The sequence below is a fragment of the Bos mutus genome, chromosome 19 (assembly GCF_027580195.1).
Source record: "Bos mutus isolate GX-2022 chromosome 19, NWIPB_WYAK_1.1, whole genome shotgun sequence".
NCBI classification, from domain to species: domain Eukaryota; kingdom Metazoa; phylum Chordata; class Mammalia; order Artiodactyla; family Bovidae; genus Bos; species Bos mutus.
This window is the reverse complement of record NC_091635.1, coordinates 27,605,656-27,632,137: the sequence shown is the minus strand read 5'-3', so window position 1 is coordinate 27,632,137 and position 26,482 is coordinate 27,605,656. Positions and strand designations below refer to the sequence as shown.

General features: G+C 40.2%; 1 protein-coding gene across 2 annotated transcripts; it reads left to right on the top strand.

The window, feature by feature from the left end:
- Positions 1 to 258: 258 nt before the first annotated feature.
- On the top strand, positions 259 to 22,239 carry SMARCE1 (SWI/SNF related BAF chromatin remodeling complex subunit E1). 2 transcript variants are annotated; one of them, XM_005898044.3, is made up of 11 exons: positions 259 to 751; positions 2,962 to 3,013; positions 3,190 to 3,233; positions 6,156 to 6,260; positions 11,143 to 11,223; positions 12,400 to 12,531; positions 12,796 to 12,967; positions 18,115 to 18,287; positions 18,817 to 18,918; positions 19,539 to 19,749; positions 21,966 to 22,239. In XM_005898044.3, exons 2-11 carry the CDS (start codon positions 3,007 to 3,009, stop codon positions 22,172 to 22,174), a joined length of 1,236 nt encoding a protein of 411 aa, XP_005898106.1. In that variant the 5' UTR covers positions 259 to 751; positions 2,962 to 3,006; the 3' UTR covers positions 22,175 to 22,239. The 2 variants fall into 2 exon arrangements, with proteins under 2 accessions (XP_005898106.1, XP_005898105.1); XM_005898043.3 differs by having other exon boundaries at positions 260 to 751; positions 19,539 to 19,761.
- Positions 22,240 to 26,482: the final 4,243 nt, after the last annotated feature.

Genomic DNA, 26,482 nt, shown 5'->3' with positions numbered 1-26,482 from the left:
CAGCCTTGCGCTTGGGAACAACTGGAAAGATCTGTGCTGCTTTCGCCAAAGCTTTTGCCCGCGGTTAAGGCAGGAAGCCCTGGGAGGCGCGCAGGAGGACGGAAACTGTAAACCCGGCTCTCCACGCCTCCATCCTCGGCTTGCTAAAGTATATACACTCCAGCTCCCAGAGAAAGAGGAAAGAAAAAGACCGGAAGGAAAAAAAAAAAAACAGAAACTCTAGGGGGCAGAGACGCGGGGCGTGCGCGGCCTGAGTCGGGCCGGGGTGGTGCGCGGGCCGCGCGGCCACAGTGGTTCCGGGACTCACGACTGGGCGCGCTTCCCGCCGCCTTCCGGCCCCGCGCGGGGAAGCTGAGGCCGAGCTCCCACCTCCCCTCGGCTCAGCCTCGCACCTCCCGCCGCGTCACCCGTCCCCGCTCCGGCTCCTTGGGGGCCGCGCGGTCCGGGCCTACCCTCGGTCGGGCCCCCTCCTCCCTCTCCGGAGTGACGAATCGGCGCCCGGCTGGCAAAGTACTGACATTCGGGGAGTTTTGAGGAACGTATGGAGCCTGGAAAAAATCCTTGACTGTACTAAACACCACCGCGTCCCCAACAGAACGTTTATTTTTCTGAAGAGAGTCGGTTGGGGCCCGGAAAGGAATTAAGGAGAGTGTTGAAAGTGCGAGCGCGGAAGCTCGGGACGCGAGGGGCGGGGCGTGCGCGGGACAAAGGGAAGCGAGGCCGGAGCTGCGGGCGCTTTTTCTGCCCGCGGGTGAGTGTTTCCGACTGGGCCCGACTGGGTCGGGAGGGTGGAGAGGCTTGGGGTCCCGGCTTGGCTGGGGTTGCTGAGGGTTGCTGGGGTTCAGACTTGGCCGCGGGACCAGGGCCGGGGGCCGGTTGCGGCCTCTTTGAGGCCTAGCGGAGCGAGGGTGGGGAGAGAGTCCCGTCTGGGGCTCCTCTTGGGCGGCCAGAAGTGCCCCTTCCACTAACCCCGCGGAAGTGGTCAAAGCGCTTCTGCATGCTCCTCTTCAGTAGAGTAGCGGGCAAAGTGCACCTTCACATCAAACCTAAACGAATCGATCTCAGAGGAAGCCCTTGGGGCAAGCTAAGCCCGTGGTCCTCAACCCCAGGAAGGTGGGTTCCCCTTGTCCAGGCAGCTATCTGAGGACTCACGGTGTGGCTTGGAGTGAAAAGCGAAAGCTCGGCAACAGTTTGGCCTGGGTTTGAAACCCATCTCGGACACTTCCTGACTCTGTGTCTTGAGTCAAGTTACTTACACTGAACGAGACTCCTTTTTTCCCTCTGTAAAATGGCAATAGCAGTACACATCTCGTTGGTAGTGTGACTGTTAAACCAGATGGTGTTAAAGTAGTAAACCTGTCCCGTATAAGGTATTCACCAAATAACTTCTCCAGGATTTTATGCCAGGCACCGGAGATGCATACAGTGGTGGACAAATGTACGAGATCACTCTTGAAATTTATGGTATAGCAAAAGAGATCAGTAATTTTAAAGTATTAACAATAAAATATGACACACCTGGGAGCTTGTGGCAGTTATTATCAGGGCCCCCCGCAGCAAGGCCTACTGGATGTTGACAGCCCACCCAAGCTTGAGCAGGAAGGAAATCTGCACCAGACTCTGGTTTCCTGCCTGTACCTTAAGGAGAGAATAGAGACCCAGGTTGGGCCATTGAGACAATAAATGATTTCTTCCTTTCCACACCAGGCCTCTTACTCATAATGCTCCAGAAATGCCCTTAAAATACAAAACAGGAGCAAAAAAAAAAAATCATGTTTTGTTTCTCATAATGTTGGATGAAAACACTCTAGTAGTCATAGAAGTTATTTGCCTTTTTTATGAAAATGAATGTTCGTCTCTTTGTACACACTGTGTGTAGTGTAGAGTGAGGTAAGGAACAAGTTCACGTGTGTGTGGTCATGTCCTGAGCTAGTGTTACTAGGACTGAAGTTGGTAAGAATTGAGCTAGGTACTGGGACAGCAATAATGAATTAGCTGGTCCCTGTCTCCATTCAGCCCCCATTTAGCAGGTGTAATATGATATCACTGATCTGTGTAAATTGGAGTACAAATGAGGAAACATTTAATTTTGTACAGATATGTCCAGAAATCTCCATTGAGGAGATGTATTTTGAGTTGAGCTAAGGAAGATCAATAAGAGTTTTTTCCAGTAGACTCTGGAAATTTATTCCCAGCGGTTATGAAGCTATTTACCATTATGTTGTTGTTTTTTAGTCGCTCAGTTGTGTCTGACTCTTGTGACCCCATGGACTATAGGCTACCAGGCTCCTCTCTCCATGGGATTCCCCAGGCGAGAATACTGGAGTGGGTTCCCATTTCCTTCTCCAGGGGATCTTCCCAACCCAGGGACTGAACTCAGGTCTTCTGCATTGGCAGGCGGGTTCTTTTACCGCTGAGCCACCAGGGAAGCTCCCTTTACCACTATAAGAGAATGTGAAGTTTATTGTCACACCAGTTACCTTTTCCACTGCCTTCAGGAGTAAAATGCTGTTTTACTAGAAAGAAGTTATCCTAAAAGGAAGGCAGGGCTGTGGCTGATCAGGGAGCTGTCGGTGTCTGGTAGGCCTTGTTGAGGTAGGCCCCAATAATACATCATATTCTTTGGTCACTCTGTTTTTACCAGTTTGACTAAACGTTTACATGGCATCAGCGAGACGTTTTCCATACAAGAGGTGGCTCAGTATCAAAAAAACAAAACAAAAAAGCTTGCAAGTACATGTCTAATTTTACTTTTAATATCCCCTCTCATAGTCATTTAATTCTGATCAACTAAGTGACCTAAAGAACTAGGAAAATATTTAAAAGGCTTGATTACTAGAAGATAATGTAATTTTACAAAGAAATATCAAACTACCCTATTCTTTAGAAAAACATTCTCTTATGCTTGCTGAGTTTTGATTATCTTTATTTTTCTTTTTTTTTTCCTTTTTTTTATTTTAGTGTCTCAGATTCATTCTTAAGGAACTGAGAACTTAATCTTCCAAAATGTCAAGTAAGTTTCATTTTTTATATTTATCAATCTATATTAATAAGAGACGAATGCCCTAGCAAATGGGAATTCCAAAATACTCTCATTTTTTTTTCTTCAAAACAGGACCATTGGTAGTTTTGTTGCATAGTATTATATCTCAGTTGTTTACAAGAAGTTATTTATTTTCTTTCAAACAGAAAGACCATCTTATGCCCCACCTCCCACCCCAGCTCCTGCAACAGTAAGTTTTAATTTTCTTGTTAATGTAATAGCCGAGTCTGGCCTTGATACAAAAACCCAGATGTCTTCCAGTGACAGTCACTCAGTCATCACAGCAACAGGATGAAAAATTCAGCTAAAAAACAGCACTTCCTACTAAATAAAATAACTCTGCATCTTACCTTGAACCAACCCCAACATTTAAAGAAACATACTACTGAAATGCCAACCTCCTATGCTCAGTTCTTCTTTTAATTAGAAGTAAGTGGCAAGTTTAACACTTTTCTTGTTCATCTCTATTAAGATTCTTGAAAGCTAATATGAAAAAAATGCTCATTCTGGCATGTATTGTTTTTAAACCTAACCTTCAATTGGTTACATTTTTCTCTTCCTATCTGTATATAATTTTCACATTAAATCAAACAATAAAGCTTCCAGTTCTATACTACCTTATTGTAAATCTTTATTTTCAAGCTGTTCAAGTAAGGATTTCATTATCTGTGGGTCAGATCCTGCTATTGAGTTTTATGCCATAAATAATATTTTATTGGATTGAAACTTGATATGTTTCAAAGTGTATAAATAATAGTGAACTAGTTTTTTTCACCAAGCAAGCTCTGGCCCAGCTTGGTCAGCATGTAAAATAATTGCCCAGTCCACAAAACAGATTTAACAGTAACTCTTCAAGCCTTGCTGAAATGGACTCCTTGTTATTTTTTTATTTAAAAACAAAAAACACTGTTAACATTGACCATATCCTACAAAAGAAGTTAACTAAAGCTGTTAGCCCTCCTTCCATTCTCCCTACCCCTAAATTTCAGGCTAGCTTACTAATTAGGGCCTTGTATAACTTTGTTTTCTCCACTAGATAAACTTTTATTTACTAACCTTCTGCTGTATGTTTCAGTTTATCAACAATTTGTTTTTCCTTAATAAGATGCTTTTAAAAAGGAATACTATATCACATCTCAACTTTATATAACGTACAGTTTCTAAAGTTACTTCCAGTAGATCGTAAAGTCCTGTGTTCGGTTTATTTCCTTTCTTAAAGAACATTTCTTACTTCCATCTCCTTGGCACTCTGCTAGTGGCTATACAGGTGGAGTTGAACAATTGAGATTCCTGACCTCAAAGAGCTAACCATGTACTTCATTTTTGGAAATGGTATAATTGCAGTGTTTTAGTTTGAATTTTTTTTTAAGTTCCCTTACTTAATTTTCTTACATTATTGCCTCATAATATTGAACAGTGATTATCATTGCGTATGCAGTCTTTGAAGGTGTCATTTTGACGCAAATACTGCCTCTAACAGCGTATATTATCTTGAAGACATTAATTTTTTTTGAGATAATAGAAATAGCTCAGAAACCAACCCTATGATTTCTTAAATGTAGAAAGGGATATTTTTACCTTTCTTTAATCATACTTCTGTACCATTATAATTTTACATTACACATAATATACAGAAGACTAGGGGTTAGTACATCCAACAGAATGGATATTAAATGAGTTATCCTCCTTTATTTTATTTCCATTTCTTCTTCCACCACCATCACCACCACCACCACCTCCACCCACCACTACCACCCAAATGTACCACCACTCCAAGTAATATACACTTCTTTTGTGCCTTTGATACTTCATCTGTGTTTTGCCTACTTATATATGCTTGATTTGCGTCTTCTATAACTACATAGACTAGAAATTGATCACTTGTTCTCTTGTAAAGAATATCAAATGATTGATCTGCTTGAATGTCTCTTTTTTGGACACTAAGGATATGTGCAGTGGCATGTTTTAGAAAATTGTGTTGATAATAGCTACAGCTTAGTTGGGATGTGTTGTTTATTTTAAATTATACAATTCAGCATTGGTATTAATTGCATGTTAAAATGAAATTACTGTCACTTGTTTTGATTGAATTTCATTAGGTCAAATACTTTACTTTTGGTCTCTCTTTGCTACATCCTTTTTATGCACTATATTCTGATTCTCATGAACATTGGATGTCATTTTATTAACCACGAAGGGCACTGCTATATAAGAGCCCATTTGTGATCACATCAACACATAATTTACAAAAGCTGAAAATTCTGTTGCTCCAGTAAGCAATTGTGGTTGGAAAGAGCTAGGGCTATCAGGAAATCAGATGAGGAAAAAAAGTTCAAGTCTGTCTACTAGAGAAGTAGTTCACATTAAAACTAAATGCAGAAATTGTTCGTGATTGACCTGTGGAAGATGGATCAAAGAAGAGATGGAAGAGAAAGCCTTTAAAATGACTGGGTTAAAAAGATCAGACAGTACCCCCAGAATGAAATCCATGCATTTCTTACAAGTCTTTGTTTTGAAATCATGTATGTGACATCCATTGAATCCCACATATGTTTTTTTCTATTGATGACTTCTGGCTTCCTGATTTGAATCTCTTCTCATTTCTCACACTATATAAAATGATTTAAAGCTGTCTTTGGAAGCAATCCATTTCTTGTTTTTGTTTTTGGTAGATAAGTGCATTGGTGGCATTCACATGACTGTCAAATAAATCATGTTTTGTTTTGCATGTAAAGTGTTTTCAGACTCCCAGTTTATCACATTTCAAGCTTTAATCTCAGACATATATCGCTAAGTTGTTATTTCATATATTGACCATAAAGTGATCCTGAATGTTCGAGACACTTCAGTGTATTGCTTATCCTGAAAGACAAACACGCATTCACACATACAACCACCACTGGCCCCTGCAAAGAGACAGAAAGAGAAAAAAAAAACAAAAACCACTTGCAGACTGGTTTTTCAATGAAAAAAAAGAACAATTACAACACATCATTGCTTGTTTAAATTCAGGTTGCTTTTGCATGCCATATGCAGATCATTTTTCATTTCTGTGTTTTCCTCGTTTGAGCTCATTTCTCATTCGTGTTTTTGTCTCATTTGTTTCCATCAGCAAATGCCCAGCACACCAGGGTTTGTGGGATACAATCCATACAGTCATCTCGCCTACAACAACTACAGGCTGGGAGGGAACCCGGGCACCAACAGCCGGGTCACGGTAGGAGAATCAACTCTTACAGCATCCAGCAAACAACTGGAATTGACCAGAAATGCCTTCAGGTTTAGGTCCTTTTGAATCATCAGCACAGCCATTTAAAAAAAAATTTAACCTGGCTTTCAGATTATTTTAAATATTCATTGTACAATCTTATACTGAAAAACAAACAAAAAAAAATAGTGAGATCTGGATATGTATATAGAAGAGAAGGAGAATCCATTCTGTTTGGTGATTGGTAGAGATAAAGCCTTGGGCACTTAATGCTAGTACTCTATGTAGACAAACCTAGGATTTCCTATGGTTAAGATGCCCTTTTTGAGGCGAAGAGTATCTTTCATTTAAGGTATTTGGCATTAGGTTCAATAACTATTTTCTTAATAGAGACTGGGCTTATAGACGTGGCCTTTTTGGGCTATCCTACCAGTTTGAACTGCTGAACACAATTATTTGTCTTTTGGATTTAACAATTGACGTAACTGAGATTCGTTTCTTTCTAGTTAAAAAGATACTTGTGCCAATTCAAAGAATTACAGAATGAAAGCTGAAGGAAATTACTTTGAGTTACCAGACTATACATATCTACAACCAGAAGTACATTTATAGTTCAGAGGGTAAAGGATATGATTTCTGAAACTTAGATGTTTCACTTAAATAATCAGCCTGAGATACCAAAATTGGATGATGTACTTCAAACTTTTTTTTTAAACTTCAGACTTTTTATTTTAAAATTATCTTTAACTTCATTTAAGGAAATTTAAGGTACCCAAAAAACAAATAACTATAAAAATGATTTACCAAAAATAGATAAATAAATCCAAAAGCCAAATGCCTACATACATTGGAATGTGATATTGGTAAGAATTTATACAACCCAGAATGGCTGTAAACTTTTTAATACCTGATTTTTGTTTGCTGTATTCAAAAATAATTCATTTAGTGTGACTTCAAAAAAGCCCTCTCACCCTGTAGTCAAGCTAGAGCAGAAAGCTTGTAACTACCAAACTATATGTCTATCTTGGTAAGCATATTGCTTAGCTTGATAGGTTTTGTTTGTCTAAATATTTCATTGTTTCTGCATAATTTGTACTTCATAAGCATATCAAGTTGTATGTGCCATGCATATTTCATGGTATCTGAAAAGAATTCTGACAAAGTGTGTGTATGTATGCATTTTACAATGCATACAGTTTTTATGTGCATCGGTACTTGTTTTTCCCTGGCCTGAATGTGTTGTTTGACAAGTGTAATGGGTGGCAAAGTTATCAAATGATAAAGAACATTTTAATTTAATTAAGGGGCAGAATCAATTTTGGATTGTTTATGTTAATACAGAAAATTATTCATGGGTAATAATCAAAAGAATGATTACATTTTAATAGCTCTATACAGTCAGCTCTTGATTATCTATGTTGATGGAAAAGTAATGGTGGTAACGGTAATATTAGAATAATTTGTATTTTATTTTCTGTAGGCATTTCATTCTCAACCAGGATGTAGCTGGGAATCCTTTGTTAATAAAGCCGTATCATTCAGTGGAGACATACCAGGAATAGGAAAGTACAGTTGCTGTCTCAGGGCCTTGGGCAGTTATCTGTTTCTCCCCATTCCTTCCTGGGGACGTTGGAACCCAGTATTTGGAGTAAGCACTAGCTTTAGGGTAGATTAGTATGGGAAGGCTGTTGGACATGGAAATGTTGATGTTCTGGTTCTTTATAGTTGTTTTATTTGTATTATTGTCCTCTCAACACCATATTGAAGTATAATCCAGGTGCTATGTAGACTTGAACTGAAGGGACTAGGAAATGTGGAGGCTTTTAGCCTGTGTTAATCCTTCAACTTTTAGTGACCTCTCAGGTAATCATTCTTTACAAAAATTATGCCTAAAATTTTAAACTACCTTTTTCTTTTTGTCTGTATATCCAATTTAAGCTCTGTTAGGACTCAATAGATCTGATTTTGACCTTTATAAAAGTGTTATTTTAATATGACCCCATTTATGTGTTACTTTGTGGCGGAGCTTCTCTGGTATTATTGTCTGCAAATCACCTTAAGTCGTTGATTTGAAGGAATGATTTGATGACACCCTGTGGAGTAGCTTCCCATAGGATCTACGAACATGTGGTTTTCCCGATGACTTCAGTAAACTTGAAGAGTTTTCAGACAATAAACACTTTATATATATAAGCATGTTGAAACCTTTTGGAGTGCTTATGGTAACTATGAAGTGGAATTCACTTCTGGTCAGTTCTTCATCAGATGCTGATTAACATTCTCTTAAGTACCTATGTGAAAACAGATTGAGACAGAATGTTAAGAACAGTTCATTTCTGTGCTTTAATGGGAATTTCATCCCAGAAGAAAACCTTGGGTAAGATCTTACCAGAGGAGCAGCTGAAAATTGGGAAGAAATAACACAAATCTCTCAAGTAGCCAAAATTTCACAAAACCATAGACTTTATTATTCACAGGGGACCTTCCTCTGTTGTAAGCAGTTTTAACTGGCATAATTAGTTGTCTTCTCCCGACTCATTGCCATTTGGAGAGGGGGACAGTTGCTGCTGGAGGTAGGTTTCCTGACAGCAGCAAGGAAGGAAACAGCTGAAAAAGGAGACATGCCTTCCAAAATCATAACTATCAGGTCATTTAATAAAGGAACCGACAGTTTTTCATACCTCAAGCCAGGGGATTATAGCAAAGCAGTGGTTATAATTATGTACAGTGCAAACTGCTTTTTTTTTGGTGGGGGGAAAAGTAATGTTTGAGTCATTTTAGAAAGATGTCCGTTTGAGATGGTTAATGAATTAAGACTGTTGAGTGATATTAACCTTTAATGTCATGAAAACCAGCTAGAATTTAACTTTGTTGTTATTGTTTTGGTTTAGTTCTGTTTGTATTTGTAAACTGACTGGTCAGTGTAATGAAAATATGACCTCAACATGCAGACAATCCAGGTACCTTCCTTTGGGAGAAAAAAAAGAAGCAAATTCATTGTTATAAAATGCAGTTCTTTGAAAAATATCAAGGAGCAAATATTATTGTAATTTGTTTTTAGTGTTTTAATTCATTTGGAACCCACTTCATGAAATTCTGAAGGTTTGTGTTGGCTGCAAGTTGGAAGTGCTTTCTAGTAACTTTATGTATGAAGAATCAGACTTTTGTGTGTTTCTTGCTCTGAACTCATGACAGAAGGTTAGCTTTGTAGAAATCCACACCCACCCACCAGAAAACTCCTACAGCCCTAAGACAGATCTCCTGTTGGCTATTCGTACCGCCGCTGTTGACAGCTTCCATCCCCCATGTCTCATTTCACCCTGCTGACCACTGCTGGCTAAAAGCAGGGTTTGTCTACACAGGCATCAGCATCCTGTGTGGTAAGAATACGTGGGCGATGTGGAGAGAGAGGAATACTGCTGCAGAGATGAAATGCTTTCTTATAAGTTCATGTATGAAGAAGCAGAGTTACTGACAAGTATATAGGGCTGGAGGGAGACCCTCCTCGTAGGAAGAAGAAACATTGTTTGAAAGTGGTGGAAGGGGTACAGGCACACTCTTCCCTGAGCCCTTGGATGAAAAATAAGGTTAGACTTGGGGTCTCAGCTGAGAATTGGGTGGGGGGGGTTCCCTCTGGTTTTACCACAAGAACACATACGGGCAAGGGAGCAAAATGTCACCTTAGTTTTCTTATAAAGATTTGTTGATTCCTATCTTTTGATAATTAGAAGGAAGCCTTCTTCCTTCCTAGCCTGGCAGGAAAATCAATTTCAGGAGTCTTCCAGAAATGTGGGGGAAACAAATGTAATTCAGCCATGATTTGATGCTGGGCCCTTGATCAAATGCAGCAGGGTGTGCAGAGATGTGAGTAGGTTCAGAAGCAGCTTTCCTGTACTGGAGGTGTGGGGGGTGCCCACGGGCTGCCTGGTCTCCTGCCTGGACTTAGCCTTTAGAAAGAGTTCATCTCCTCTATTTCTTGCCCTTTTGCCTTCTCTCGCCCACTTTCATCTTTACCTTTTTAAACTATTTTTCAGTCTCCTCACCTTCTGTTTCCCATTTCTTTTTTCTCTGTCTTCCCCCACAAAAATCAGCATTTTTAAAAAATTAAGTGGAGTTTCTTAACATATGGTCTCAAAATAACTTAATCAGGCCCTGTTTCTATCATTTCTCTGTTCCTGGTAAACTTGTTCACTCCTCTGCTGTGACTAGGAGTACAAAAAAGACATGACTTCAGTGCACACTTCCTAATCTCCTTTATTTAAAACAAAAACTAGATATGGGTAAAAGAAAAATCTCTAGTGATAACAAAGGAGTAAGAAGGTTTTTTGTTTGTTTGTTTTTCATTTTTGAATCTAGGGAGTAGGTTTTGTGGTGGTGGCAGGTGTTCATGTGGAAACGTGTTCCTGAGATGGTACAAATAGTAAATAGTCCCCAGTAGGCAGTGTGAGATGTGGTAAGTGCTGATCGGGTTCAGCTTCTGGTGAGATAATCAAGTGTTGACTGTATATGTAATGGTAAATTAAGCAAAATAAAAGGATGCCAGGTAATGTCCTAAATGTGGGACATCTGATGTATAACCATATATTTTTGCTGTATGGATAATTGTGTAATATTTTATTTGTTCTTACAGCCAGGTTGTCAAAGCAGTGGCAATAAACTGCTAAGTAACATATTAAAAAGCTCTGTGCTTAAAGTCATTTTCTTTATTTTCTTTTGATGTGAACGTTTCTGAATTTGCAGTGATAGCTATTTTCAGTGGAGAAAATATAGGAATCTTGTATCCATGGACGAGTAGAAGAAAGGCGCATTAGAATTTTTAAAGGGACTCTCTTTTCAGTTTGCTGGTGAACTTCTAGCAATTGAGTAATGAATGTATTTAACTCTTTTCTAGGCGTCCTCTGGTATCACGATTCCAAAACCCCCAAAGCCACCAGATAAGCCGCTGATGCCCTACATGAGGTACAGCAGAAAGGTAGGTGCCCTGGAGCCAGAAAGGAATGAGGGCTACAGTCTTTGCTCTTTGCTTTACATCAAGGGTCAATGGACTTAGCTGGCCATTTTGTGTATAGTCAGAGGAGAGGATACAGGATTGCAGTTGTTAAAGATATTAGTTATGATTTCGAAATTCCAGAACTAAAATCCAACAAGAAAGTGATTTAATAAACAGTTAAGGGCTTCCCTTGTGTTCCAGTGGTTGAGAATCTGCCTACCAGGGCAGGGGACAAGGGTTCGAGCCCTGGTCCAGAAAGATCCCACATGCCACCGAGCAGCAACTGCAGAAGCACACATGCCTGGAGCCTGTGCTCCACAACGGGAGAAGCCACCACAACGAGAAGCCTGCGCGCTGCAGCTAGAAAGTACCCCCTCTCAGTGCAACTAGAAAGAGCCTGCACAGCAGTGAAGACCCAGCATGACCCCAAAATAACAATAATATATATGTGTATACAATAAACAGTTTAAATACTTAAAGTTGTGTAGCCAACATTGTGTAGTCTTTTGGAGAATATTTAATGACGAGAAACAGGTGAAAAAAAGGAATGCAAGACTACAAGTACTGGTATCTTATTTTTATAAAAATAATAGGAAATACATGTTAGTTTGAATTTTTTTTAAAAAGCCTAGAAGACAATGGTTATCTCTAAACAATCAACTTATGGTACTTTTATTTTCTTCATACTTTTCTTGAATTTTTTTTTTTTGGTGGGTGGAACAGATGATGAACCTCCATTACTCTCAAAATAACAAGTATAGCTGATATCTTTATTAAAGATGAGCATTTACCTATTTCACCACTACTTAGAAATTTTGAAATTTTTGGTCATAATTACTATATGTGTAATTTGACAATATGTTGTATTACGCACAGTAACCTCATTCCTTCTAAACTTGTGAATTTTTAGAAAGACAGACTGTGTAGAGTTATCTCATCATAAGTGTCTGTAGTGTTTGGAGGTCTCTGAAATCTGCCTTAAAGTAACCCAGCGGACCTTTGATAATTGTTGCAGCAGGCTGATTGGAACATGGGTTTTGATACTATTCCTTGTGCCTTTGTTGACGATTAAAGTAAAGGTTTCTATATTAAAAAGTATTTGTAAAAGTCTGTATTTTTAGGCATCAATACTAAAATCTGAACTGTTTCCTTTTCAAGGTCTGGGACCAAGTAAAGGCTTCCAACCCTGACCTAAAGTTGTGGGAGATTGGCAAGATTATTGGTGGCATGTGGCGAGATCTCACTGATGAAGAAAAACAAGAATATTTAAACGAATACGAAGCAGAAAAGGTAGGATGGGAACTACGGTGGGACAGGTACCAGATAAAGTTCGTAAACACTTTGTTGTTACTTATAAAAGAAACATACAATCTAATCAGACAGCTGAGGCTTCATCTGCCTGGGTCAAGTCACTCAATTTCTCTAGACTTCAGAGTCCTTGTCTGTAAGAAGGAGATAGTTATCCTGTCTTTTGATGTTCAAATGAGATAATGTAAGTATTCATTATAACCTGCAAAATATTAATTCTAAAACAGAGAAACATTTGAATTTCAGATAGAATACAATGAATCTATGAAGGCCTACCATAATTCCCCCGCGTACCTTGCTTACATAAATGCAAAAAGTCGTGCAGAAGCTGCTTTAGAGGAAGAAAGTCGACAGAGACAGTCTCGCATGGAGAAAGGAGAACCTTACATGAGCATTCAGCCTGCTGAAGACCCAGATGGTAAAAAAAAAGTGGGGCTTTGTTTATGCTTTCTCTGAGAATTAAAATAGGAGAAATCTCTTTAAGTTGAAGTTTTGTTTCCTATCCGAAATGGAAAACAGCACAATTTCAGTGCCATTTCAATATTTTAAATAATTATTTTGATTAAGATTTGTGTGTAAATTTCCCAAAGAAAAAGAAATACCCTTTTCAGTGCAGACAATAGCAAAAACTACCTGTTGTTTATCAAAATCTTTGTACTCAGAATGCATGAAAGGTTTTTTTAGTTATAATCAGAATTTTACCTCAGCTGCTTTTAAAAGTTAAATGCCTTCAGGTTATTGTTATTGGTTCCTTAAATCAGCTGAGTTAAAGGCTCTTAAGTGAGAAAGTTAATGAGTGGGAAGAGACATTTTGAGCTCTAGTTAATTCAGAAATCCAACTAGAATTTATAAGTACAACTGATAATGATACTTACAAGGATGCTTTATGGCTCAGTCACCAAACTTACAAGGGTGCTTTACTGCTTAGTCGCCAAGTCACGTTGGATCTTTTGCAACCCCATGGACTGTAGCCCACCAGACTCTGTCCATGGGATTTCCCAGGCAAGAATACTGGAGTGGGTTGCCATTTCCTCCAGGGGATCTTCCTGACCCAGGGATCAAACCCACATCTCTGCGTGGCAGGGAGGTTCTTTACCACTGAGCCACCTAAGAAGCCCTACGAGGGTGCACACCTACAAGTGTTATACACACACACACGTGCACGTGGAACAGAGCTTCCTAATTGGCCTCCCACGAAGAGTTTGCAGGTGTGCTTGTGCACTTCTGCTTCTCTGCAGCCAGGCGGGGTCTGAGGCTGCAAGGAGCTTCAGAGCTAGCCACCTCCAGCTATGAGTATACTCATCCACATAGCACGCATGCTATACAAACCATTTTCCTCATGTGCTGCTGTGATGTGGAAGAGGTTGGAAGCTCTAGCTGCAAGCAACAGAAACATTAGGAAAATAATTTAAGATCCCATTTTAAAGTAGTAATAACAAAGAAGAAGCTTATAGGGCCTTAAAGAAGAGACCTTTAGGAAAAGAAGCACTAATACCACCTAAAGACATGAATAAACTTAAATACTTGGAGAGAAAACCAAAAATGAGTTTTTAAAAGAAAGGACTGGAATATTGACAAATATCCTCATAAATACAAATCTAATAAACATAGAGACTAGAATAGGGAGTAGAGACAATAAAGCATATTAAGCAGAGTCAGCAGTGCTACAGACACACAAGCACGTGCAAACTCTTAATTGCTCAGATTGAATGATTAATGCAAGATAAAAGCACAGAACTAAACAAATCGACGAAGATCCAGTTTACAAATAATTGGAAGGATGGGAGGTCAGTAATAAGTGGGAACAAAGACTTGCAACGTAGAAGCCATAAGTAGGAATCAGATGAAGTTTTCACTAGGTGAAGCGACAAACAGCATGAACATGGACAGGGACTGAAAGAGAGTCACTAAGGAATAGTCTTGAAAAGAGAACCCTTCTCTGTTTCTCAGCTTCTGCCCATTATGTGTTTTAAGTTGAATATAGGGTATTAGAACTAGAGCTGGCAGTAAGAAAGGACAGTAACAATTAAGATGCCAGGATAAGGATGACTTTAGACTTTGGACTTTATCCCTCAGAACGGAGTAGAAAGAGGAAGACTTGGGGGTGGAAATGTACATAAAACCAAGAGGAAGGCAGAAGGTCCACAAGTGCAGCAGCTGCTCACTCTAACAGAGACCTGCAAGCCTACCGGACATAGGCGGTTATCCTCACAAGGTAGTGAAGGCTTTTTTTTTTTAGAAAGAGAATATTCATGAGATAAAGTAAATACCTGGTGAATTAGAAAATATAAACCTACCCTCGGAGAAGGCAGTGGCACCCCACTCCAGTACTCTTGCCTGGAAAATCCTATGGACGGAGGAGCCTGGTGGGCTGCAGTCCATGGGGTCGCTAAGAGTCAGGCAGGACTGAGCGACATCACTTTCACTTTTCACTTTCGTGCACTGGAGAAGGAAATGGCAACCCACTCCAGTGTTCTTGCCTGGAGAATCCCAGGGACAGGGGAGCCTGGTGGGCTGCCGTCTCTGGGGTCGCACAGAGTCAAACACGACTGAAGCGACTTAGCAGCAGCAAACCTACATTCCCCTTACCCAAAAATGAATCAGCCAACTCAAGTGCAAGGAAAGACAGGTGCAGACTCCCTTGGTTAAGTCTGTGCCCTCCCGATGCAAGGGGTGTGAGTTTGAGCTCTGTTCAGGGAACTAAGATCCCACGTGCTGTTCAGCATGGCCAAAAAATAATACATTTTTTAAAAAAGGAAAGACAAGCCCATATTGCTAAGACTTTATTTACCAGTGATCAACACTAGGGACATATGAAAGAAGAACAGTAATAAAAAGGAAACCTAGATGGATAACTTAGCACAAATGTACATAATCCTAAGTGTGAATATGAAAAACTTTCCCTTAAGAAGTAAAAAAAGTCACGGAATTTTTTAATGGTAGCTTTTGTTCCAGTAATTTTAAAAGTTAGTTGATTTAAATAAAAATATTAACAAATAATAGCACATGTTGTTAGCAGATATGTCAAAAACTGGTAGTGATAAGAGCAAAGGTTCAGTTCAGTTCAGTCACTCAGTTGTGTCCAACTCTTTGTGACCCCGTGGACTGCAGCATGCCAGGCCTCCCTGTCCATCACTAAATCCTGGAGTTTACTCAAACTCATGTCCATTGAGTAGGTGATCCCATCCACCCATCTCATCTTCTGTCATCCCCTTCTCCTCCCACCTTCAATCTTTCCCAGCATCAGGGTCTTTTCCAGTGAGTCAGTTCTTCGCATCAGGTGGCCAAAGTATTGGAGTTTCAGCTTCAACATCAGTCCTTCCAATGAATATTCAGGACTGATTTCCTTTAGGATGGACTGGTTTGATCTCCTTGAAAGATCAAAGAGAGTCCAAGAGACTCTCAAGAGTCTTCTCCAACACCACAGTTCAAAAGCATCAGTTCTTCATTGCTCAGCTTTCTTTATAGTCCAACTCTCACATCCATACATGACTACTGGAAAAACCATAGCCTTGACTAGACAGACCTTTGTTGGCAAAGTAACATCTCTGCTTTTTAATATGCTGTCTGCTGCTGCTGCTGCTAAGTCACTTCAGTCGTGTCCGACTCTGTGTGACCCCATGGACGGCAGCCCCCCAGGCTCCCCCTTCCCTGGGATTCTCCAGGCAAGAACACTGGAGTGGGTTGCCATTTCCTTCTCCAATGCATGAAAGTGAAAAGTGAAAGTGAAGTCGCTCAGTCGTGTCTGACTCTTAGCGACCCCCTGGACTGCAGCCTACCAGGCTTCTCCATCCATGGGATTTTCCAGGCAAGAGTACTGGAGTGGGGTGCCATTGCCTTCTCCGAATATGCTGTCTAGATTGGTCATAACTTTTCTTCCAAGGAGTAAGCGTCTTTAATTTCATGGCTGCAGTCAACATCTGCAGTGATTTTGGAGCCCCAAAAAATGACGTCTGCCGCTGTTGCCACATTTCCCCATCTATTTGCCATGAAATGATGGGACCGGATGCCATGATCTTCGTTTTCTAAATGTTGAGTTTTAAGCCAACTTTTTCAGTCTCCTCTTTCACTTTTCATCAAGAGGCTCCTTAGTTCTTCTTTGCTTTCTGCCATAAGGGTGGTGTCATCTGCATATCTGAGGTTATTGATATTTCTCCTGGCAGTCTTGATTCCAGCTTGTGCTTCATCCAGCCCAGCATTTCTCATGATGTACTCTGCATATAAGTTAAATAAGCAGGGTGACAATATACAGCCTTGACATACTCCTTTTCCTATTTGGAACCAGTCTGTTGTTCCATGTCCAGTTCTTACTGTTGCTTCCTGACCTGCATACAGATTTCTCAGGAGGCAGGTCAGGTGCTCTGGTATTCCCATCTCTTTAAGAATTTTCCACAGTTTGTTGTGATCCACACAGTCAAAGGCTTTGGCATAGTCATAAAGCAGAAATAGATGTTTTTCTGGAACTCTCTTGCTTTTTTGATGATCCAACAGATGTTGGCAATTTGATCTCTGGTTCCTCTGCCTTTCGTAAAACCAGCTTGAACATCTGGACGTTCATGGTTCACATATTGCTGAAGCCTGGCTTGGAGAATTTGGGGCATTACTTTACTAGCATGTGAGATGAGTGCAATTGTGCGGTAGTTTGAGCATTCTTTGGCATTGCCTTTCTTTGGGATTGGAATGAAAACTGACCTTTTCCAGTCCTGTGGCCACTGCTGAGTTTTCCAAATTTGCTGACATATTGAGTGCAGCACTTTCACAGCATCATCTTTGAGGATTTGAACTAGCTCAACTGGAATTCCATCAGCTCCACTAGCTTTGTTCGTAGTGGTGCTTCCTAAGACCCACTTAGGCAAAGTGTAATAGTGTAAGAGCAAAGGTAATAGCTACTAAAAATAGGCTTGTAAACTAGACCCATACTAAATGTATATGAACTTGAGTGAATAGAAATAATGTGTGATACCTTTATACACTGATAACAAATGTATACATGTATAAATTGATAAAAATTAAAAGTGAAATTTAGAACTAAACATTTTTTAAGGCCTTAGTGTTATTTTAATCTGATAAAATATGTATATGCCCATCTGGGAAACTGCTGTTACTAGAGGTGATGTCTTTTCTGCAGTGGGCGTTTTCCTTACTTTGAAGTGCTGTAGTGACAGAGACACCAGAAAGTTCCTGTGCAGCATCAGTTGTAAGAGCTTTGAATTACTATCCAGAGTGAGGTGCTTGGCAGAGTCTGTACTGCCAGCACGTGCAGCCTTCGAGTTGATTTCCGGGCCAGAGACACTTAGTTGTATCTCATTTGAGTTCCGGCCAAATATCAGATGCACATCCTCACTTAAAAGATTTTGTGAGCAAAACCAACGTCTTGGCCGGTGAACTCATTGTATCCTCTGTATGGTTTTTATCAAGTGACTGCCCTGGTGCTCCTTTGATGCCCTTTAAACCCACTTATTAGACCAGTGAGGACCATGGCTCCGTGGTAACTGTTAACATTGTTACACTCTCCTGATGATGGTAATTGGCGACCTGATTTCCAGATCATGTTGTTTATTCCAGATTATGATGATGGCTTTTCAATGAAGCATACAGCCACTGCCCGTTTCCAGAGAAACCACCGCCTCATCAGTGAAATCCTTAGCGAGAGTGTGGTGCCAGACGTTCGGTCAGTTGTCACGACAGCTAGAATGCAGGTTCTTAAACGACAGGTCCAGTCCTTAATGGTTCATCAGGTAAAGACAGAAACATTTGTTACAGTAAGATGGGCCTGTGCCGTAGGTGCCCGGTACCCTGATTGTATACCATGCATGAGTGTGCCTGTTAAATATTTATGTCCTCTCTAACCTGTTCCTGATTCAGGGAAGAGGCTGGAGGGAGTAAACCCTTCCCAGAGATTTAGTAAGTTTGTCATTAAAACTGTAACAGGGAGCCTTTTGACAGAAAGTGTATTTGTTAAGAATTTTGAGACATCCTATCAACTTTTACTAGCATACTAAATATTTTTCTTCCAAAACATTGCTGAGAGCTGACAGTATTGTCTAACTTACTCTTGTTAATGAGTCATTCTCTCTGTGCTGCCTTTTTACATTTTTTAAATTTTAGCACATTATATAATAAGTTAAATTAAAAAAGCAAAACACTTATCACACTGTGAAAAAGTGTGGACCATTAAAAAAAAGAGACATATTTTCTGTGTTTGACATTAGCTTTAGAGAAGATAATTTAATAGTAAATAACAAAACCTGATCTTATCTTTTACAGCGAAAATTAGAAGCTGAACTTCTTCAAATAGAGGAGCGACACCAAGAAAAGAAGAGGAAATTCCTGGAAAGCACAGACTCATTTAACAATGAGCTTAAAAGGGTATGGATTTAATGTGTTAACTATACTTGTATCGCTGTGTATAGATTCTTTTTTTTTTTTTCATTCTTTTTTCCAAAATAGTGTTTTTATGTAGTGTCATTCACTTTGAAACAGGGTTAACTTTGCTGTAGCTGGTAAGATCTTTACTTTATAAAATAATTTCCATTTTCTGGCAACGTTGCAATAGGTTTGAAACATTGTATAGTATACATGTTCAGTGAACTAGGCCTGAGACTCTAGAACCCTCTGATATTTTAAACTCTCATACACTTGTGAATTATTTTCATTGCAACTTATCAAATGTCTTCATTAGCTGTAGCTCACAGTTCGCACTTCACATGAAAACAAGTAAACATAGTGTTTGGCAGCCTGAAATATAAAATAGAAGCTTTGAGTATAAGCCAGTGCTTTCAGCGTTGCTTCACCAACTATTCGTAACACTTGGTACTACATGGCTGCTAGGGCAACCTTCCGGTAGACACAGGAGCTTGGTTTTTTTCCTGCCGTATATATGAATATAGTTCTTAGCCAAGAAAACCCACTTGTGAAATAACTTCTCTGATTCAGAGATTGTAAGAAAAGAACATGACTAAGAGAGTGTTTTGTTTTCTGACTACTAGTTGTGTGGTTTGAAAGTAGAAGTGGATATGGAAAAAATTGCGGCTGAAATTGCACAAGCTGAGGAGCAGGCTCGAAAAAGGCAGGAGGAAAGGGAAAAAGAGGCAGCAGAGCAAGCCGAGCGCAGCCAGAGCAGTATCATACCTGAGGAGGAGCCAGCAGCAAGCAAGACCGAAGACAAGAAGGAGGACGAGAGCATGCCGATGGAGACAGGTAGCCTGCCAGGTGATTACAGAGTAAATGTTGAGGGCTTTTACAGCTGTCTTTAATTCTGACTTTCCTTTCTCAGTGCTTTCTGGAGGTACTGTTAATCTTGCCTCTTGAATTATTCTCCATATTACATGCGCATTCTTTCTTCCCAAATCTTAATCTCTTATAATAGATTCACTTAAAGTGTTGGTATTGGTACAAAATAGCAGTGATGTGTTGCCTTTAGTCTGGCTGTTTGAGGTCTTGGGTATTTGCCCAGATTGAGTCATATCATTCCCTGACTTGGGATATAAAGTACTGAATGTAGTGGTTTAATGGTTAAGGGTGCTGGCCTGGAGGGCCCACAGATCTGGGTACTGTTTCACCCCATGCTAGCACTGTGACCTTCAGTCTAGGTAAGTTAATTTCAGTTTCCTCCTTTGTAAATATTCTAGCACCCACCTCTTGAAATTGAGTTCCCAAGGATAAAGAAGCAGATGTACATAAAATCATCATTACTGGCTTTGACATGGTATTGGCACTCAGTATTTTAACCTTTATTGCTAAAATTGTTTAAACAGCATGTGGTCCTTGCCCTTAAGATCAGTCCTCTTTGGTGTCCTAGAACAGAGTTGGGCAAATAAAACCTGCAGGCCAAATCCTGCCTGCCACCTATTTTTATAAATAAAGTTTTATTGGAACCATTTGTTTACACATTATCTGTGGCTGCCTTGGGGCTCCAGCAGTGTAGTTGAGTAGTTGCAACTGAGACAGCCTGACTCAAAAAACCTGAAAATTTTCTATCTAGTCTTTACAGAAAGTATTTATTGATTCCATCCTAGAAAAATTCATACTTCCAGTTCTACTGATTTTCCTGACTAAAAGCATGCCTCAAGGCAAACAATAACATGTAAAGCTTACGTGAAGTACTGATTAAATCAGTTATTGGTTGAAATCTTGGGATCGCCCTGCACGCTGTTTTGACCCTGCCCAGTGCGCTGGATAGTAAACAGAACTGAGCTGAAGTATGGGAAACACAACCAAAAGCTCCCTGGACTGTCATTACAAGGGCTGAGAGGGCCCAGAGTCACCCTGGGTGCTCTGCTGACAGCTTCTGATTTGACATCTGGAAAACATGAAGTGGAATATGCTAGCTATCTTTACCAGATATTTCTACAGAATGTATCAGCATATTAACATTTCAGATAGTCAGATTTTAAGTTTAATTATCTGAATCTTTTTCTGTTTTGTGTGAACGTGTTTTTTATCTTAACAAATTTGGAGCATGAACACGTTTTGTGGTTAAAGCGAGAGCATGAGAATGACAGCATGGTTCCTTCACTCCCTCGGCAGCTGGGACACTGCTCAGTCCCCTGCCGCTGTTCTGTCATCTGTGAATAGAGTACGCCTGCAGGAGAGGGTGCCTGTAGTCTTTGGGCTTCCCAGGTGGCTCAGTGGTAAAGAATCCTCCTGCCAAGCAGGAGACCTGGGTTCAATTGCTGGGTCAGGAAGATGCCCTGGAGAAGGAAATGGCAACCCATTCCAGTATTCTTGCCTGAGAAGTCCTCTGGACAGAAGAGACTGGCAGACTGCAGTACATGGGGTCACAGAGAGTCAGACACAACTTAGTGACTAAAACACCACCACCATAGGTCTTTACTCAAATTTTTATCTTCCTAGCTGAAGAAAAAAAAAAAAACTGAAGAAAATCATTTCAGACTATTGGAGCAATAACAGAAAACAGCCTACCATGACTTATAACAAAATACTTTATCAGTCTTATACCATTTCCTTACCTGCTTTCTCACTCATTAAATCCAAGTACTTCACACAGCATTGTCCAAAGAAATATGTCCCTGTGTAATTAGAAATGTTCTGCTACCGACTCCTTTTAATGAAATTTAAATGAAATTAATTTTCATAACTCTTCAAACACCAGTGTGCACTTTAGACTTAAAGCACATTGAAATTTGGAAGCTAAATTTTCAGCAGAAATACTTGATTTGTATTTAGATTCAAAATTTACAGTTAAAAAGTAGATTTTTTTTTTTTTTCCAAATTCCAATTTGTTTTAAACATGCTGAAAGTTCCTTGGTCACACTAGCCCGTCTCAGGGCTTGGTATGTGTATTCAGTTGTACTGAGCGACTACCTTATCATTGGATGCTGCGGCTCTGGACTGTCAGCACAGAAGAGTACGTTTTTGTCTGGGAACTAACAGTGACAAATGTGTGATTACAGAGGAGACACACCTTGAAGATACGACAGAAAGCCAACAGAATGGTGAAGAAGGCACGTCTACTCCTGAGGACAAGGAGAGTGGGCAGGAAGGGGTGGACAGTCTGGCAGAGGAAGGCACCAGCGACAGCAACACTGGCTCAGAGAGCAACAGCGCCGCCGTGGAGGAGCCGCCGACAGACCCCGCACCCGCGGGCGAGAAAAAGGAATGAATGCTGCCTTGTTCTATGTGTTCTAAGTAACTTTTTTAAATGAAAAAATGTTTTTTGAGTTTTAATGGTGTTATGTGGTTTGTGTATTATATTGTTCTTGTCCATATCACACCACCAAAGGCTTTTGGACCATTTAGCATCACGAGCTGAATGGCACAGTCACCTTTCGTAAGCGGTTGCAAAGATGGTTCTTTGGATCTTGTTTCTAGCCCTCAACTGCTGAGAGCCTCAGAATTTAGATTAACTGAGAAAATGCCCACCTCTTTTAGAGAATTATCCTTTGATGCTGCAGAATCCACTTGTACAAATGCCTTCCTACAGCTCACTTGGGTGCTTACCAAAGCCATAGCTTTAAGCCTTCCCAGTCCCCGTCAATAGCTTCCTGAAGGTCCCCTCTTGTTTCCTTCCACAAAGAACAGCTTCTGGAGAACGTAATAATGTATGAGTATGTGTTTGTTCACCTACCCTTTTTTATTTTTCATCAGTGTCAGATACCAAGAGTTGTGTTAATGTGTTGAGTGTACCTACAACCACACTTGGATTGTATTGATCCAGAAATCGTCTCCATAGTTAGTTACTGGCTTATGAATAGTCATTAAAGTGAACATGGCACATAAACACTTATCTATACTGCCTTTTGTTATCATTAATATTGGATATGTTCTGGTGAGAACTCATCTTTATTGTACAGGGGGAAAAATACTTTTTTTCCCTGAGTTTTCCAAAGACAGAATAGATCAGAAAACTGAAGGAAGTAAATATTCTTGTAAAGGAATATGTAACTTCAAAATGATTAGCCCATTCTAGAAAGAAAACAGCTGGGAATTAAGGTTCATCCACTGGAAGTTGTTTTACAATAATCAAAACATTTAAAACCTCAAGGCTCAGGATCCCATAGGTCAGAGCCAACCTTTTTGATAAACTCTTAGTAAAGTCTTAGAGACTAGAAGCAAGATAGTTTGTGACACATATGCGTTCTAAAAACTAGAATAGATTTTTACTGAATAGTGGTATAACTGATGGTATATGTTTCTTAAAGGTCCAAATGTAATAAAAAAATGGAAAAAAGAGTCTCAGTGTTTTTAATGCACTAAATATTCTTATGCAAGGCAAGCTTATAATTTTGTTATTATAATGTAGGGACAATATGGAGTGGCCTTTCACAGCTGTTAATGAATTTGCTTATCCAGATAAGGTCCTGTCTCACCAAAGTACGTAAACTACTGTAAGTTCATTTGCACAAGACACTTGAGAAAATTCGTTTCCTTATATTGTAGTCATGTCACATGGTTTTCAACCCCAAAAGTAGTAAATTTCTACATTCACATATGAGAAAAAAGTTTTACACTGAAAAAAAAAAAAAGTCCAAGTAAAGGTAAACCCTTTACTTACATGTAGATAGCTTGTCTGTATGGACAAGACTTGATTTATAGTGAATTCACTGCGACTGAGCTCACAGCCCACAGTGACTATGACTTTGTCCAGCTGCCTGAGAGTGAGGAGGAAAGGAAACAAAGCTGGGAACACCCCGTTGGTATCTGTTTTTTCTTTAAAACACATGAAATCTTTCTCCTGTTTCTTTCTGAATCAAAAACTAATTTATCAGGGACTTGTGGTGGTGGTCCAGCAGTTAAGAATCCACCTTCCAAAGCAGGGGACACAAGTTCAATCCCTGGTCAGGAAACAGGGCCCACATGCCCTGGGGCAACAAGCCCTCACGGCAACTACTGAGCCCGCGCACTCCAGAGCCTGTGCACCGCAGTGAAGACCCAGCACAGCTAAATTTTCAAAAATAGTTTTTTTTAAATAATATATTCTGGGTGTAGGGTATTGTAGGGCTAAGAACTTCAACCAGGTCAGCCCCAACAAACTTGGTATCTTTTTTAGTACATTGTCAAAACTGGGCAGAGGAGTGGTTAATGTGGGTGGTAAACTGCTAGATCAAGATTGCTCTGGTATTAAAGTCTCTTAAATGGAAGTGGTTCCTTTGCTAAGCTGGAGATGGCAGGGAAAACAAGTCTATCTAGACTGAGCCTGCCCATGCAATGCTAGAGCAACAGGCAGAAACTAAGATGGGATTTGGCAGCTTTTAACCACAGGGCAGGAAAATCAAATTAAACTTCTTTCCTGTCAGAGTGATCACGCAGAAAACACTGATGTTTGATTGTTTTCCTAGTTTATTTAAGAAGGTGGCATGTGGTCAGGGTCCTTGTCTTCCGTTTCCAGTAGGCATTGGGCATGTCACCGAAACTCTCTGAGCCTCTTTCAACGTAAAATAGACTGAACTACTTTCAGTGCCCTACTTCTCCACATAGACATGATTTTTGGGGGGCGGGGGTGTGGGGTGGTGCTGCACTGGTTCTTAATTGTAGGATGCAGGATCTTTAGTTGCAGCAGGTGGGATCTAGTTCCCTGACTAGGAATCAAACCTGAGCCCCTTGTATTGAGCCTCTGGACAACAAGGGAAGTCCCACAGCCATTATTTTTTAAATGCATATAAAGTTTGAGGGCTTACATTTTTATTCATTTTTAACAAATGGCAGAGGGGAATCCCCAACAGTCTCCCGGTTTTCTTACAGGAGTTTGAAATGTCATATCTCCCCATTCATCAACAAGCGTGACTTTTTAAGTAGCTCTCCTGCAGTACATGAAAATGACATACTCTGTAAAGCAGAGCTTTCAGGAAAGTAACTGGAGGGAAGCTCGTTTTAACATAGAAACATCCTATGGAAAAGATAAGATGCTTGATTCACTATATTTGAAAGAGAATCTGGAGCTTAAATCCCTCCAAATTTTTAGTTTTGATCCTTCCCTTTTAGAGACTAGTTTAGGTTTTGAACAACTGGTGCTGACCGTGTGAAATTCCTATTGCCTGCCATTAAATTGAAGCTGTGGCTTCTCGTGTGAACAGGCAATGATGCTGGGATTATACTGTGTTAAACCGTCACTTCAGAAATCACTCCCTTCTACCCCAAAGCACTACCACACACAGTCTCCTTGCCTGGCTTCAACAAGGGCAGGAGTTTTATCCTGTTGCTTCTCATTGCTGGGCAAAACTTGCTGGAACAATTACCTTCTTACTGATTTGCACATTAGAGGGCTCAGTGTCTTTACAAAAAAAAAACCGCTGTGTAACAAGCTGAAAGGAACTCTTGAGCCTTTTTAGAAGAAATCATGCCGGATTATCATCTGGCTTACAATGTTGTTTCTTTGATCAACACGGCAGGGGAAATTCTGAGTATAGTCAAAAATATCTACAGGTTTTAGTAATCATAAAACTGTTTATAAACATCTTAATATTCAGTTCAGTCTGTCAGTCATGTCCGACTCTGTGCGGCCCCATGGACTGCAGTACGCCAGGCTTCCCTGTCCATCACCAACTCCTGGAGCTTGCTCAAACTCACGTCCATTGAGTTGGTGATCAACCATCTCATCCTCTGTCATCCCCTTCTCCTCCTGCCTTCAGTCATTCCCAGCATCAGGGTCTTTTCAAATGAGTCAGTTCTTCACATCAGGTCGCCAAAGTATTGGAGTTTCAGCTTCAGCATCAGTCCTTCCAATGAATATTCAGGACTGATTTCCTTTAGGATGGACTGGTTAAACCGTATGAAATTGCCAGTGTTAAGTTTTTAATCTACAAGATGACCATTTCACCTGGTCTAACGTAATAATTCTGCATTTTATAGTCCAAATTATAAGCTCTTAATAGCAGTTTTCTGAGTGTGAAATGATAAAACTTTGGACTTTCCAGGCTGACACTTCTCTAAAAATTACTGCCTATTATTAAAATCCAGATTAAGATGCAAATCCTAAACTATTAAGTATTTAACAGCCTGATTTTTAAAATACAACACAATAACAGATAGTTAAATTAGCTGGCTTGTGTTCACATGTTTTCCCATTTAGCAACAAAAACATGTAATTTTTTGCATGTATTCAAGACATATAGGGAGGGAAAGTTCCCAAATGATTTAATTGCTTTTTACATAGAACTGAGACAGTGACTGCAGATCATGGCCACCTCCCTATACGAGCCATTTGAAAGGCAAGGAAGGCCACCTCAGACTTGACCTTCAGAAGTGGCAAAGACCTTGGGTCAGCCACCTCACCCACCCATCAGCCCCTTAGATAGGACCATTCCCTTCCACAAGTCCTCTAGGATTGTTACCTAAAATGAACACCTCTAGTGTTGGTGGTGGTGGAGTGGGGGGGGCAGAGGGGGGGGAGGGTGGGGATGGGGAGGGGGGAGGGTGTAGGGAGGAGGGTCCATCCTCTCTTAGGACAACTCACTTCTTGAATTAACTAAAA

Excerpts from the sequence above, each read along its gene's own strand:
- SMARCE1 (XM_005898043.3), top strand. Across the intron at positions 6,261-11,142 it reads GCACCAACAGCCGGGTCACG|GCGTCCTCTGGTATCACGAT; the intron begins GTAGGAGAATCA and ends ACTCTTTTCTAG. Across the intron at positions 18,288-18,816 it reads AGTCCTTAATGGTTCATCAG|CGAAAATTAGAAGCTGAACT; the intron begins GTAAAGACAGAA and ends TATCTTTTACAG.